Below are 17,169 nucleotides of genomic sequence, written 5' to 3' on the forward strand. Positions count from 1 at the left end.
GTCCTGTCCAACAACAATGACAGCAATAACAATAATAATAATAACAATGATAAACAACAAAGGCAACAAAAGGGAAAAAAATGGCCTCCAGGAGCAGTGGATTCATAGTGCAGGCACCGAGCCCTAGTGATAACCCTGGAGACCATAAATAATTTAAATAATGGTTACCTATAAACAACGTAATGATTACAGCAGTGATTTCACTTTAAACACAATAATAAAGACCCAAACAAAGAACTATACACTGTAAGTTCACTTTCAATCATTAATTAAATAATAGAATAGCATGAAACTGTTAAGATGACACAGCATGTAACAGTGAGATGGTTTTGGTTGGAATGCCATAATAATATATCACCTTTATTTATTGTACCAGAGCTCAACTCAGCTCTGTCTATTGGCAGTTCTGAGCATCAAACCTGGAACTTCTCCTATACAAGTCTTTTGTGCTACCACTGCAATTTCTCCACAATTCATCTTTTACTTTTTTTTTTTTCCTCCAGGGTTATTGCTGGGTTCGGTGCCTGCACCATGAATCCACCAATCCTGGAGGCCATTTTCCCCCCTTTTGTTGCCCTTGTTGTTGTAGCCTCATTGTGGTTATTATTATTACCATTGTTGATGTTTTTCGTTGTTGGATAGGACAGAGAGAAATGGAGAGAGGAGGGGAAGACAGAGACATCTTTTACTTTTAATATGTAACTCTTTGTTGAATTACAATTGACATACAGAAACATGCATATTCTATTTGTATAACTGAATGAAGTTTCACAAACTAAGCATCTGATCCATGTAACCTGCACCTACATCAAGGAACAGAACATGATCAGTAGCCCATAACTCCCCCCCCACCCCCCAAATCTCTGCTACTTCATTCTTCTATTGCTATAAGTAATTCTGGTATGAAGAACTTTGTGCTTATTTTTTAACATATTTTATTCTTTATAAATTCTTCCAGGGGCCATGCAGTGCCACACCTGGTTAAGTGTACAGACTACCATGCTCAAGGACCCAGGTTTGAATCCCCTCCCCCTACCTTCAAGGGGGCTGCTTCACCAGCAGTCAAACAGGTCTTCAGGTGCCTATCTCCCTTCCCTTCTCAATATCTATCTGTCCTGTCCTACCAAGTATAAAAGAGAATGAGAGAGGAAGGAAGGAAGAAAGGAAGAAAGAAAGAAAGGAAGGAAGAAAGAAAGAAGGAAAGGGAGAAAGAAAGAGAGAGACAGAGAAAAAGAAAGAGAGAGAGAAAGAAAAGAAAGAAAGAAAGAGAAAGAAAGAGACAGAGAAAAAGAAAGAAAGAAAGAAAGAAAGAAAGAAAGAAAGAAAGAAAGAAAGAAAGGAAGGAAGGAAGAAAGAAAGATGATGGCAGAGCAGGACCTACTGGAGGTTGAATTGTTATGTGAAAAACTGGGAAATGCTATGCATGTACAAATTATTGTGTTTTACTATCAACTGTAAATTATTAATCCCCCAATAAAGATATTATAAAAGAAAAAGGAAACAATGGCTGCTGTTGGGAGTGGTGGATTTGTAGTGCCAGCACTGAGCCCCAGCAATAACCCTGGTGGCAATTAAAAAGAAGAAAGAGGAGGAGGAGAAAAAGAAGAATGGAAAATAAATTTTTCCAAAAGTTGAATTATTGACTAAACTGGAAAATGCCTTTTGTCATTCTGATTTATTTATCTAATTTCCAGAAAGGTTTCGTTCATGTATAGTACCGTGAAAGCAACCAAAATGTGCATCCATGGGAAAAAAATAGTTCAGTTGCTTATGCCAGACCTTCTCAATGAACTCTTACAAACCTATTTTGATAAGACAGCTCTGCACAGGATGGAAATGTGTGTAATTACAGTTATGACAATGTCTCTGAAAGTTCATGTATCTGGGGGAAAAGCTAGAAAGGAAAACATCTAACAAACTAATAGCTTAGGGCGGAGTTGGTGAAGAAAAACTGAGAGAACATCTATTTTTAAAACTTTCCAAGTGCTTTTCATTGTATACATATGTGTATGAGTCATGTACCTTTGTATCCCAACCCTCCTCCACCAAATTATTCTAGCAAATTATTAAGATCCGCCATCACATTTATCTGTACTTAATTATTCAGAGTCCATCTGTCTCTACCAGTCAGTGAAAACCTTGAGTCTTATTCTTTGTATTCCCAGCTCTACAAATGAGTCTGAAACATGAAATATGTTTCATGACTGTGTGAACAGTGATTGCATTAATTAATAATTAGATGGATAGAATTTTTCCAAATCTTAGCTATTCTTAGTATGCAAATTATTTAACTTGGAAACTTGCCTGCTCCTTTCAGGCACTATGGAGAAATTTCAAACTCTTACTTCTACCCCAGGAATTCTTTGTGGTCTTTCAGATTCAGATTCCAATTGTCTATATGAGCACATGGAAATACCATGTTGGTTGAAGGACTGTGCTTCCCACTAGTATTTCAGCCCATATTTACACCAGATTTCACAGACCTGTGAGTATAGTTCACATTAAAACATTTTTTAAAAAACGCAGAAACTTTCTAAAAAGAATGTACATAGTGGGCATATTCACCTATTGGGATACTGCTCACATATATAGAAATGTTTATGTTCTAGCCTATTTCAGGATAAACAAATATTTTCAAATGACCCAGCATATACAAATAGCCTGGTTACCAGTTAGCAAGGATTATAGAATAAATAGGGGAGATGTTGTTTGTGCCAGTGTCTACTGAAAAAAATGTTCAAATAGAAAGGACCTTAAACAATTAAAATATCAGTGGAAATAAAGTTGTTTTACATGTTTTGTTCTTACTATTGTGCTTCAAATAACACAAATACAAAACAACATCGTAGAACAGAAACAAAACACTAGAACAAGAAAGAAAAAAAAAGGGGCACAAGCAAAGGCATTTAGAAAACACAGAAAGGTATAAAGAGAAATGGTTTCATGGTTTTGTAAACCTGAAAAGAATTGTGATGATGTCCTAAGGGAAGAAGGCATATAGTTTTGCAGCTGTACTGGCCATATTAATATAATCTTGAAATTAGGCTTACTCACGTTTTCTCACTTATATAATGAAAATAGTATATATATCATATGTTGATTTAAGAATTAATTATGACAGGGACTAAGAAATAGCTCACCCAGTACAATGCACATTCAAGCCCCCAGGTCCTACATGGAAGTACTATGTAAAAGGGAAGCTTTACAAATGGTGGAGCAGTGCTGTGGTGTCTTTCATTCTCCTTCAATCTTTCACTATCTCTCACTCTCTAACAGAAAAAGAGTGTAATGAATACAGTAGAATATTATAGGCATAATGCCCAAAAATAAACCCTGCAAAAAAATTAAAGATGACATATTTATAATAATTTTAAGAAATGAGTGTAGATTATATTAATAAAATCACATAACAAAAATTAAATACTCCTTCGAGTAATAGAATTACTCAAAATATCTCTAGCTGGTAGAGCACAGGACTCAAATGCCTGAGGCTCCTGGTTTGATCCCCTGTGCCTCCTAACTGGAATGGTACTCTGATATCTCTCTCTCTCTCCCTCTCTTTCATGTCTCTGTTTCTCTCTCTCCATTCACTTTATTTTATATGAAAGAGATAAAATACACTTTTAAAAATGCTTGACTCATAGCAATTGCTCACTAAATCATTACCTGATAGTATGACCAAATTGGTTATTGAATCATTAATTGTGTCAGTACCTACAGCTGACCCAATTAGGGTTCTTGCTGGTGGAAGGAACTGTAACATGAGAAATGTTTTGCATCTAATTGATAAACTTGTCTCTAGTTAAACTGACCTAGTTAAATTATAGATAGCCTAAATCTCTGTCAGGAATGCGTAAGAATATAGGCAAAAGGTCCAGACCTTCCTCATCAAGCTTATCTTGATGTTGGTCTGCTTCTAATCTTGCTTCTAAGATCCCTTCTGTTTTGATCATCACATTAGGTTCGCTTGCATTGCTTAACGCTGTGGTCTATTTACAAAATCACTGCTTTACCTGAGACCCTCCCTGCCTATAGGACATTGGTTTAATCCCCACTGGTTAGATGGAAGCTTGATACTTCCTCAGGCGCTTTTTCCTTCTCCCCTCCCTCTATCCCACGTACTTCCTCTTCCGACCTGACACTTCTGCCTCAGGAGATATAAAGGACAGGATTTTCTAATGAATGGAGACTAGATTGATTGCACTGCATTCTCGCTCATCAATAAAGATTGAGCTGCGTTCCCAGCTCAGCCATGAGTCCCTGGTCGTCTCTCTCCCGCCCGAGAAGCTAGCTCGGCATCTGGCACCCGAACAGGAACCAGCATCTTGACATTTGGAGAGTTCTAGTTATTGCTACAGTGTCATCCCGTTCCTGTTTCCTGCAAACAAATCTGTCCTCTCAGCCCCACCTGCTCCAACTTAGTGGTTAAATCCTTTGGGATTTCATCATTATATTTATTGCCATTTGATAAGCTCTTGCCTTTGTCTGATTTTTTTGTTTGTTTGTTTGTTTCATTTTCTAATATTCTTGTTCCCTTCATTTATCACTATTTGATGTTTTTGCAGCTTTTTCTAGTTTTTTCTGCTTGCACTTTAAAGTAGAATGTAAGTTCCATGATAGAAGGGTTATGTCTATTTTATTTACTGCTGTATCTCAGAACCTAGCATATTCTTCCTAAATGTAACCAGAATTGATTATATTTGAACACATCCATGCAACAATCTTGATTTGTTAGGACTTTCAGGAATGCATGTCCAAGTAAACAAAGGGAAAAAGTCCAAAAATCAATTTATATCAGGGAATTATGGGCCAGTTCCAATGGCGAGGATGCTTTTCTCTGTCCTCTTTACTGTCTTTTTAACTATCATTCTGGTTTTTAAGCATTATCCTTTCCTCAAATATCCCCATCCTGCCAGGTCACTACTCTCTTTGCTAAAGTAATTGCAAATGTCTTGCCTTTCTCATATATCTCTCTCAAGTCTGGAACACACTTAAAAGCACTGATTGTTGGTGCATAAAACTACTTGAAAACCTGCCATATCTCTAGCGTATTTTTTTTTCCTAGGTTACCTAAAATTTTAGTGCAATGCAGTCTTTCTTATCAATTTTCTTTATACAAGCATGTTGCAAGCCTTGCCTGGCTATCCTAGAGTAGATTTATAATCAAGTACCTGTTTAGAAGGTATTACTTCATAAGGCAAAGGAGGTATGAGCTATGCTTTGTCAGATTCTTGTTTGCAAAGAGTGACTTTGAAAGATCCTGCTTCTGAACTGTGGCCTCTTCAGTCCAAAGTGTTTGTTTGTCTTTGTTTGTTTGTTTGTCTAGGTGCTTCTTTTGAGCTTTACCTGCCCACAAAGTAAGCCTGCAAGTCACAGACCCCTGCAATTTCAAGCATTGGTGCCTATGGAATAAACAATGCTTTCACTTCAGCTGGAACCTGTTTTTAAGTAAGGTAAAGAAACGTCAGAATGTGGAGCTACAAGTGATGTGTAATATTCTGGGTGTAGAAACCAATTTCCATGTAATTACACCAGCCTAATTTAAAGCTATCTTATGACTCCTGGCTTCACAACTGCTCAGCATATTTTCTTATTTTTTTCTTCATTTCTGTACTTGTGACTAATAGTAGGTTATAAGATTATAAGATCACAGTGTATAGTCCCACACCACACCCCCCCCACAAAAGTTCTGTATCTCCACCTTCCCATCTTCCAGACATAGTCACCATAGTTCTCATAAGTCTTAGAAATAGTTTTCTTTTCTCCCACAAGTTCATATGAATCAGATCTCTAGATTCCACATATGAGTGAAACCATCTGGTCATTGTCATTCATTTCTTTTCTTATTTTGCTAAGCATAATCACCTCCAGTTCCATCCATTTTGTCCCAAAGGACACAATATCATCTTTTTTGACTGCAGAGTAGTATTCCATGGAATATAACCCATAGCTTCTGTAGTTAGTCATCTGGGCATTTAAGATACTTCTAATCTTTGTCTTTTGTGAATAATTCAGCTATGAAGATGAGGATGCATATGTACTTTTGAATCAATGTTTGAGTGTCCTTTGGATAAATGCCAAAGAGTAGTATTGTTGGATCACGAAGTAATTCCATTTTTATTTGTTTAAGGACTTCCCATACAGTATTCCAAATGGGGGCTGCACCAATTTGCATTCCCACCAGCTTAGCAGAGTTCCCTTTTCTCCACAACCTCTCCAACACCTGTCACTTCCTGATTTGTTGATGTAGGTCATTCTCTCAGGTGTGAGATGGTATCTCAGTGCAGAAAACTTCATTTATGATACAAAACTCAGGTAACTAATTCTTGAGTTCTTTCCCTTGGAAAAACAAACACACAGTTATAATTTGTGCTTAAATTGAAATTGCGTGTGGGGAGGAAATAGATTTAAAAGATCCACAAGATGAGCTTGAAATGAGCTTTCAGATGTTGGATTTCTGAAGGTATGGTGTTACTGTCTCCTGGTCAGATCCCAAATAACAGTGGATATAGGAGCCTCCTTTTCTTTCACCTGCCTTCCCAGTGTGAGGCCTTGTGCACAGTGAAAGATCATACACCTCCATAAAAACTTGTAACAGGAAATCCCTTTCCTTACCTTAGCACAACTCTCCCTGCCTCCCCCATACAAAGAATGAGAGTCTGACCAGTGGTTCACTGACTGCACACTCCACATCTAACTAATGATGGCATCCACTTCACCTACTCAACACATTTCCAAAACAGATGATCTCTATTTCTACTTCTCTCCTCCACCTTTCCGTTTTTCCTCTACGGAGAAAAATGACTGCTTGTCTACTTTCTAATCTGAGAACAAGAGTTCAGGTTGTCTCTAAGACCTTGCACCAAAATCTACAGGATCTAGTACAAAGACACAGATAAAATTTGAACCCAGCTTGCAAAACTTTCCAAGAAGATAGAAGTATCCAAGGTCTTTTTTATTTTAATAGTGGTTTAATAATGATTAACAAGATTGTAAGATGACAGGGGTACAATTCCACACCAGAGTTCCAAGTCCCAACCCCTCCACTGAAAAGTTCCTATTCTCTATCACTCTGGGAGTATGGACCAAAACTTCTTTCTTTGCGGTGCAAGTGAGAGGTCTGGCTTCTGTAATTGCCTCTCCGCTGGACATGGACGTTGGCAGATAGATCCATACCCCCAGCCTGTTTTCTATCTTTCCGTAGTGGGATAGGGCTCTGGAGAGGTGAGACTTCAGAACACAATGGTGAGATCGATCCTCTGCTCAGAGAAGTCAGAGTATCCCTGATCTTAATAGTGGAGATTCCACACCCTGAATTCCTGTTTCTCCTGGTCCCTAAATCCCATTTCTCTGAGAGATGAATATTCACCTTAGGAAGAAATTCTGTGACAGTTAGATTTAGAGGTGTGTGTGGTGTGGTGTGGTGTGGTGTGGTGTGGTGTGGTGTGGTGTGGTGTGGTGTGGTGTGGTGTGGTGTGGTGTGGTGTGGTGTGGTGTGGTGTGGTGTGGTGTGGTGTGGTGTGTGTGGTATAGAAGGTTAAGAAAAGGAGTAAAAGGTCTCAGGTTACTAGAGACCGGTTCTGCTCAGTTCCCTTGACTACCTGGTAGGTCTAGGCTTGCAGCGTCTCGGCGGAGGCGCGCGCAGTGAAGCGCTGCGCGGGGCGGTGGTGCGGCACCGAGGGGTGTGACTGCGAGCCCACCGCGCGCGCCCGTCCCCACCCACGCGCCCCGCGCCCGCCCGCGCAGCGTGACTGGCCGCCGCTGCAGACCCGCTCGGCAGAGGCGCAGAGCGCAGCGCGCTGGGCGGGAGAGGCGGGCGCCAGTCGCGAGGTCCTCCCGCCTCTGCTCCTTTCTCCCCTTCCTCGGTGGCCGCTCGGCCAGGGAACCCGGGAAGCCACTGCTCCGAACCCGCAGCTTGGGGGCGCGGGGACCGGCACCGCGGCGAGGGCGGCTGAGACCCGGGCTCCCCGAGCGAGGCGGAGAGGACTCCGGCTTCGGCGGGCAGAGCTGAGCGTGTGTTTGCGCGTGAGAGCGAGGGCTGCACCCCTGCTCCGCGCGGACCCCTCCCGCCCCAGCCCGAGTCGCCGCAGCCCAGCGCCGCCCAGCCCAGGAGCCTCCCCGCGTGCGCCCCGGGGCACGCGAGCACAGCCATGAATACCAACGATGCCAAGGAATATCTGGCCCGGAGGGAAATCCCTCAGCTTTTCGAGGTAGGGGGCTAAGGTTGGCAGAGGAGCGGGGGAGGGCATCCCCGAGGTTTGTAGTAAGGAAGCCGCTCCCCGTCCCACCCAGCCGGCGCTGGGCGCGCACGTGAATGGGGCTTGCAGGAGCTCCGAGCTGGCTCGCCGGCGCCTTCCCTGTGGGTGACCGGGGTCCCAGTCCGAAGGCTGGGCTCGGAAGCCGCATCTGGCAAATCGAGTTCCAGCCATGAGATGGCTGACCCCGGAGCACCCAATCTCTTGGATGAGGACACCCAGGATGGGCTGCACACTGCGGCCGGTCGCGCCCTCTGGGGCGAGGGTCAGGCCAGGTGGGTACGCCGAGCGGTGAGCAAGGACTCGAACCTGAGCAGAGAGTCTGGAGCCCCGGCGATGAAGGGGAAGGGTGGACCCAAGCACTCCTCCCCGGAGACAGTTGGAGGAGAAGCGTGAAGATGCAAAACGCAAATCCAAACACATCAAGTGCAGCGCGGCTGTCTGCCTTCCGGGTAACTGGTACCTGCGCTACTCCGCACTTGAAGGAACTACTAAGCACGTTTTCCACTTGGCTTTGGGAGGGTTGGGTCTCCTGCCTGGTGTCCCCAGACACAGCTGCTGCCCACCTAGAGGACGTGGATGGCCGGGAAAGAGTGTGGCGAGGCGGGCGCGACTCCTGTTGCTGGGTTCAGCCCGCAGCACAGCCTCCTCTACACCAGAAGCCCAAGGGGTGGGGACACTTTGAAAATGTGAGGACGGTAGCTTTGCAAATGAATTAAAGAAACCTCTCTCGCGGATCATTTTGCTTCTTTTTCTTCTCTCTCTATTTGCATTTTAACATAGTCCTGAATACCATTTGCTTAGGGTTTAAAAAGAAGAATGTCTATATGTCAAGATTTTTAGAGCTCTAAAAAGGAAATTGCATTAAATGCTAACCACTCCCCCCTCCCATTTCTGAAAGCTAGTAGATTGGTAGAATCAATTAAAGGTCAAGAAGTTGTTCTTTTTTCGTGTTTTTGTTTGTTTGTTGGAAGAGGGAGTGTTCAGTTAAAAGAAATTTTAAAATACTACTTGAGAAAAGATAATTTTGCCACTGTTTGTCCCAGTTATCTTTCAGATGGGCTGCCATAATTATAAATCCTCGATTTTTTTGGTTTTTTCTTTCCTCCCTTGACTCTGTAAGCCACCTGTTTTCCTTCTATCAAAAGCCAAGATTTCCAGGCAAACCACTCACTGAGCCTTGTATATGAGGGCCATGTCTAGCAAGTGTGTTACCCGTGCATGAAAATAATCAGGTCTGTTGCATAAGAACATATCTTGGGATTATGTAGCATTCGTGTTGAGAGTTTTTCTATTTTCAGTTTTCAAAAAGTAAATATGGAGATGAAGAGCTGATGCTTTTTTGGTCATAAATCCTACTACTAAGATCAGTCTCATCATCACCTTTTTCTAATATATGTATATATTAGAAATGTCTTCAGGTGGGTTGCCTAATTGCAAAATTCCCTAAATGGAACAATACATTTTATTTTCTTTATACATGTGAGTACTGTTTTTCCTTCTTGGTGGAAGATAACCAGAAAGAATTTTGATAGTACATGAAAATTTACACCTTGTATGCAAATAAATGACGTCAGTCTTTGTATTCAGGTTTGATACTTTTCAGCATATGAATGGGTCATTTAAAAAACAATGAACACTGGGAAAAGTCAGTTCCCTTTGGTAAATGCGGCATAATAGTGTATTTATTTTTTATTAGTAATTTAATAATGGTTAACAAAATTGTAGGGTAACAGGGATATAATTCCATACAATTCCCACCACCAGAGTTCCATGTCTCACCCCCTCCATTGGAAGCTTCCCCTGTTCTTTATCCGTCTGGATGTGTGGATCAGACTTCTTTATGAGTACAGAAAGTGGGATTTCTGGCTTCTGTAATTGCTTCTCCGATGAACGTGGACATTGGCAAGCACAGTGTATTTACATGCAACTCTGTACAGTGGGAAGATGGAAGGAGATTGTTGGTGGCCTCCAGAGACTCCATCCTCCCAATGAACTCAAGTTCAAAGTGTGATGAGTTTAAACAGCAGTACTAAATGTTTTTAAGTTTACAAACTAGAAATTCTCCCCAAAGTCACAATATAGGTATACAAAGTTAAAATAAGTATACAAAGTTTAAAAACGAGGCATCTAGGAAGTCCAAAACTTAGCCCTAGCTGTGGACTTTAAAAGACGTAATATAGGAAGAGAGAGAACATAATGACTATGCAAAAGATTTTTTATGCTTGAGGCCCCGAAGTTCTAGTTTCAATACCCAACAAAGCTGCTGCCTGGAGGAGACCCTAGTGGGGGTTGAATTGCTATGTAGAAACCTGGGAAATGTTATGTATGTACAAACTATTGTATTTTACTGTTGACTGTAAACCGTTAATCCTCCAATAAAGAAATAATTTTTTTAATCTGCTGCCGGCAAGCTATATCCAGAACTGAGCTAGAACTGAGCAGTGCCCTGGATAAAATAAAGTAAAAATAAAGACATCACGTAGACCAAGTAATTGATTGTTGAATCTACATATTCTTATTATACTGTCAAACAACTAGAGATATCTGACATTTTTGAGATTTTTTTTTCCTGACTTGAGACATCACATAGGCTAAATAGATTGTCACTGTTAGATTCAAGGTTGAAATATGTTTCCACTTTTAGATTAAAAGTTTAAAATAAAATTACTTCTCCCCTGGTTTTGTTGTGAATTCTTAACTCAAATTACCACATATAAATTGATCTTGTACTACAGTATTATAGTTAACTAATTACAGATTTGGCAATTAGTTTGAATGCTAGGGAAAGTCGAACTAGATTATTTCTAGTTCTCAAAAGATTAACTCAAAGAGACTGAGTAATAGTGTCTACTGGTTATCCTTAGTAACTGATGTCTGGTTGCTAGAAGAAAAAGAGTGAAACCCACTCTACCACCCCTACCCCTATCCCACTCCCTATCTAAAATCAGTATCCTTAGGGGATTAATTTTGTTTTGAGGGGCTATATATTTTTCAATTAAAAAAAATGAACCTCCACCTAATAGTATGTTTACCCCTATTCGATAATAATAGATGCTTTTTTAAAAAAAACATTTATTTATGAGAAAGATAGGAGGAGAGAGAAAGAACCAGACATCACTCTGGCACATGTGCTGCCGGGGATCGAACTTGGGACCTCATGCTTGAGAGCCCAAAGCTTTATCACTGCACCACCTCCCAGACCACTATAATAGATGCTTTTAAAAAAAAAATTTTTTTAATATTTTATTTTTATTTATTTATTCCCTTTTGTTGCCCTTGTTGTTTTATTGTTGTAGTTATTATTGTTGTTGTCGTTGTTGGATAGGACAGAGAGAAATGGAGAGAGGAGGGGAAGACAGAGAGGAGGAGAGAAAGATAGACACCTGCAGACCTGCTTCACCGCCTGTGAAGCGACTCCCTTGCAGGTGGGGAGCCAGGGTTCGAACCGGGATCCTTATGCCGGTCCTTGTGCTTTGCGCCACCTGCGCTTAACCCACTGCACTACAGCCCGACTCCCTAATAGATGCTTTTTAAAGACCCAATCTGGATTGACTCATATTGTAGTGGCTGACATGTGGAGCACAGCAAATCTGGCATTGTCTTTTTATCCCATAATGTATATAGGTTTTGGAATCAGAAATATTAAATCAGAATCCTGTGAGTTTCTAGCTGAGTTATCTTTAGTAACTGATCAACTTAACTAACTCACAAACACCTCTGAGTCATGATTTTATAACTGATAAAATGCCACGTAGGGCCCAAGAGTGCACTGATTAATTGAGTACATACAAAGACACAGTGTAAGCACTACCACAGAATCCTCTGTATAAACGTCGGAGGAATGTGAGACATTAAACATTGTGTGTGTGTGTAAAACACAGATCTTGAAACAAACTGGATATGAGCGTACAACTAAATTTATTACACTTCCTCTGAAACTGAGCTCCTTTGATTGAACACTCTAACCCACACTATTTAAGATTTCAGAGAACAAACGTGCCTAGTAAGACTTGCTTGCCACTTTGAACAAATTACACAGAAGTAATTTGGAATCAGTATACTATATTTAGCAAAAGAATGTCAGTCTTTTAAAGGGTTTCTGTTTTATGCATTAGTGATCTATGTTGATGATATGACCCATGCTATTGTTGAATAGATATATGTTGCTGGGTACTATGGAACAAAGAAAAGAGAGTCAACAAACCAATCTGGAGTTTTACAGGGAAACCTAATGATGATATTAAAACTAAGACCAACAGCAACATTTATTGGGTACTTGCTATATACTAGGCACTCTCATATATACTTTGTAAATATTAAATATTTTAATGCTTAGCAACTCCTTTGAGATAGGTATTATTCATCCTCTTGGGTAGCTGGAGAAGTTATGGCATATTTTTTATGTTTTTCTATGCAAAAACATGTTCTGACTTTTCCAACAGCCCAGTATTATATAGATGAAGAAACAGAGACTTGAGGGGCCAGGGGGTGGCACACCTGCTTGAGTGCACCTGTCACAGTGTGCAAGGCCGCGGCATCACGAGTGGTGTCTCTCTCCCTCTATGGCTCTCTTCCCTTTCAGTTTTTCTCTTTCTCTACCCAATCACAAATAAGTAGATAAATAAATAAATAATTTTTAAAAAGAAACAGACTTGAATAAATAAATAATGACTAGAAATTTTTACACTCTATACTTTGTCTTGCTTAGATGGACTTTATCATTTTAAACTAAGTAAACTTGCATTCTAAGCTGTGTATGTCTGAATTTTAAACTATGTAAGCCATTTTAAGTCTGGATTGTTTAAAAGGCAGAGAATGCTCAGCTGAGATAATAAAAAATTTAAGGAATTATTCTTGATATTCAGTTTGATTATAGCATAAATTCTAACTATATTGGAAAGAATAAAAACAACCCAGAAGTCACTATTTTAACAAAGGTAGTTTGAAATTTTCCTTTATGTGGGTGTGTTTTGTTGTATTGCAGAGCCTTTTGAATGGACTGATGTGTTCTAAGCCTGAAGACCCAATAGAATACTTGGAAAGTTGTTTACAAAAAGTAAAGGAATTAGGTGGCTGTGACAAGGTGAAATGGGACACATTTGTGAGCCAGGAAAAGAAGACCCTGCCTCCACTCAATGGAGGGCAATCACGGAGATCCTTTCTAAGAAATGGTAATGTGTATGCATGGTATTAGGCACTTTATATCTACAATAGTCTCATTAGAATGTACCCTATAAGGGGTTGGGCGGTAGTGCAGCGGGTAAAGTGCACATGGCATGGAGCGCATAGGACCGGCATAAGGATCAGGCTTCCAACCCCCGGCTCCCAACCCCTGGCTCCCCATCTGCAAGGGGTTGCTTCACAAATGGTGAAACGGGTCTGCAGGTGTCTGTCTTTCTCCCTCTGTCTCTGTCTTCCCCTCCTTTCTCAATTTCCCTCTGTTCTACCCACCAACAACAATAACAACAATAATAATAGCCACAACAATGATAAAACAAGGACAACCAAAGGGGGAAAAAATAGCCTCCAGGAGCAGTGGATTTGTAATTCAGGCACAGAGCCCCAGCAATAACCCTGGAGGCAAAAAAAAAAAAAAGTACCCTATTAAGTGTTAAGAGTTACTAAGGCTTTCAAAGTACTTGAAGATACCCTATAGTGTTATTACTTTCTTTAAAAAATTTAACTTTATTTATTTTAGAGTAGATAGAACATCAAGAAATTGAGGAGGGGATAAAGAGGGAGAAAGATAGAGAGACACACCTGAAGCACAGCTTCATGACTTACGAAGCTTGCCACCCTGCAAGTGGGAAACAGGGACTTGAACCTGGGTCTGTGTACATGGTAATACATGTACTTAACTAGGTGCAACACCACCCAGCTCCACATGATTACTTTCTTTCTGCTATTTATCATTTTTATTCATTTCCTTTTTTTTTTTCCTTTGTTCTATATCTCTTTTTTTTTTGTCTTTTTTTTTTTTTTTTTTTTTTAGCCAGAGCACTAGTGGATCAGCTCTGACTTATGGTGGTGTGAGCAACTGAACCTGGGACTTTGGAGCCTCAGTCTTGAGAGTCACTTTGCATAACCGTTAGTGCTATCTACCCCTCCTTTTTCTCCATCTTCTCCTCCTCCTCCTCCTCCTTCTTCTTCTTCTTCTTCTTCTCTCTCTCTCTCTCTCTCTCTCTCTCTCTCTCTTCTTTTTTTAACAAGAGCATGACTCAGAGAGATCTGGCCTTTGGTGGCACAAGTGATTGAACTTGGGACCTCTAAGCCTTGGTCATGAAAGTCTGTTGTGTAAATGTGTAAACCACTGGACTATACTGCTGGCCCTCTGTTACTAGTTCTAATCACCTGCAAGATAAGACAAACAAAATTACATACCATTGTCCAGCACTAATGATATAATGGCATTTATATGTCTAATTTTGAAGGGCAAAATGCATGTCATTTCACTGGGTTGCCTGAGTCATAATGAGTGGGAATCTACTTATTGAATGAATAAAATCCATGATGCATCGGCACCAGATCTATGGGCTGCTGTGTATGTTTGTGAATGTCATTCACTGCACAACTCCATGGAACACCATTTTAAGAGATAAGAATAGATACAGGGCTGGTTCATGTTTCTAGTACGCCTCTTTGTCATGTATGTGACCTACATTCCAGTTTGGTCCCTACCATATTAAAGGAAGCTTCAGTACTGTGGTCTTTTTCATTCTCTTTTTCTCTGTCACTATCTAAAAGGAAAAAATAAAATGGATACAACCAAATACAACTAGGCATCAGTACTTACGTTTCTGTAGGGTAGGAGTTGGCAAACTGCAATCTGTGGGCCATGCCTAGTCCATTGCCTGTTTTTATAAATGAAATTTAACTGGAATGAAAGCATGTATTCATTTAAGTACATGCCTTTATGCTTATTTTCATGCTACCATGGCCAACTCAAATATGAAATTGTATGGTTTGCATATTGATTGGCCTCAAAAGAAAATCTTGCTGTCCACTGAGGGAGTAGAACCTTCTTCCAGTTGGGGAAAAAAAAATGACTGAATTATTTTTCATCTTCTATGTGTTTTTAAATGCAAAAAAAAGTTGTATTATGCTGGGTTTTTTTCCATTTCAAAGTTATCTTACTCTTTTGCAGTGATGCCTGAAAATTCAAACTTTCCATATCGGCGATATGATCGACTCCCTCCAATCCATCAATTCTCCATAGAAAGTGACACGGACCTTTCTGAGACTGCAGAGTTAATTGAGGAATATGAGGTTTTTGATCCTGCTAGACCTCGACCAAAAATCATTCTTGTCATAGGTATGAGAACAAAAATTAAAATTCTAATATTTTTGCTAACTTTACTTGTATTTAGAAATAATGTCATCTGTGTGTCATATTTAGAGATACTTAATTTGCATGTGGATAATGATGAACAAGATACAAAAGTTCAAAATACAGTAGATGTATTTTTAGTGTATCAATAAAATAGCTATGTTTGGGAGGCCGGAGGGTAGCACAGTGTGGGTTAAGTGCACATGGTACGAAGCGCAAGGACTAGTGTAGGAATCCAGGTTCCAGCCCTGGCTCCTGCCTGCAGGGGCATCGTTTCAGGAGCAGTGAAGTGGGTCTGCAGGTGTCTCTTTCTCTCCCCATCTCTGTCTTCTCCTCCTCTATCGATTTCTCTCTGACCTATCTAACAACAGCAGCAATAACAATAACAAGGGCAATAAAATGGAGAAAATGGCCTCCAGGAGCAGTGGATTTGTAGTGCAGGCACTGAGCCCCAGCAATAACCCTAAAGGCAGAAAAATGAAAAAAAAAAAACAAATAGAAATGTTTGTAATTGTGGTCTGGGAGCTGACCCAGTGGATAAAGCATTGGACTCTCAAGCAGGAGAATTCAGTCCCCTGTAGCAGATGTACCAAAGTGATGTCTGATGTATTCTCTCTCTCTCCCCTCTCTCTTCCCCCATCCCTTTCATTAATAAATATTTAAAAATAGTTTTAAAAAGAAATAATAATAATTATATAACCTAATGCCTATTATACTTTTATAGAATCCATTATGATGTCACAGAAATTCTCTATGAATTGAAATAGTCTCCTCTTTGAGTTTTATTGTCCTGTGGTCTTAAATGTTTTGATATGTTTTAAGATAGATTACTGATTCTATTAGAATTTTTCAAAACATGTTATATTTCCCCTCTAACAGAACAAATTGAATACTCATTAGCAACATTAGAGGGGAAAACAGATGTGTAAAAACTCATATAAATGACCCTTCTCTATGGAAAACTGGAACCTACATATCAAAATATATGCCCCCAACACAAGTGTGTAATTTATAAAACAAGGAGTAACTGACCTCAAGGGAGACATCAACAGCCGCACAATAGTAGTAGGGGGTCTTAGGGCAGAGGTGCACCCAGTTGAATGCATTTCACTGTGAGCAAGCAGAGCCAGCTTCAAGCTCCCAGTCCCCTCCTGCAGTGGGAAGCTTCATGAGTGGTGAAACAATGCTGCAGACATCTCTTTCTCTCTCCTCTATCCATGTCCTAGCAAATAATAAATTTTAAAAGAATTTTATTTAAAAAATACTAATAGGTGGAAATTTTAACATACCACTTACAGCAAGAAACAGATCATTAGGACCAAAGCATAATAAAGAAATAATGACCTTAAAGGAAGCTGTAGATGAGTTGGATTTAATAGATATATACTGAACAATCCATGCCTGAAGAAATGAATACACATCCTTCTCAAATGCATTTGAAATGGTCTCAAGGATTGACCATCTGTTGGGTCACAAAGACAGCCTTAATAAATATGTGAATCTTAAACTTACAAAGAGTCTTTTCATACCATGTGGGTGTGAGGTAAGAGATCAACTCTGAGTTAAGTACATATAGTAAGAAGT

The 17,169-nt window shown here is 40.1% G+C and overlaps 1 protein-coding gene across 2 annotated transcripts in view; it reads left to right on the forward strand.

Moving 5' to 3' along the window:
- Nucleotides 1-7,740: 7,740 nt before the first annotated feature.
- AK5 (adenylate kinase 5) overlaps nucleotides 7,741-17,169 on the forward strand; it is a 329,025-nt gene continuing 319,596 nt past the window's right edge. Inside the window, exons 1-3 of one of the 2 annotated variants that reach the window (XM_060202226.1) lie at nucleotides 7,741-8,210; nucleotides 13,243-13,429; nucleotides 15,475-15,570. In XM_060202226.1, coding sequence (XP_060058209.1) covers nucleotides 8,151-8,210; nucleotides 13,243-13,429; nucleotides 15,475-15,570 — 343 coding nt within the window. In that variant the 5' untranslated portion in view covers nucleotides 7,741-8,150. Of the gene's footprint in view, nucleotides 8,211-13,242; nucleotides 13,430-15,402; nucleotides 15,571-17,169 lie in introns of both variants that reach the window. The other variant, XM_007534207.3, reaches the window with a different exon arrangement.

This window comes from Erinaceus europaeus, chromosome 11 (assembly GCF_950295315.1).
Source record: "Erinaceus europaeus chromosome 11, mEriEur2.1, whole genome shotgun sequence".
In the NCBI taxonomy this organism is placed as follows: Eukaryota; Metazoa; Chordata; class Mammalia; order Eulipotyphla; family Erinaceidae; genus Erinaceus; species Erinaceus europaeus.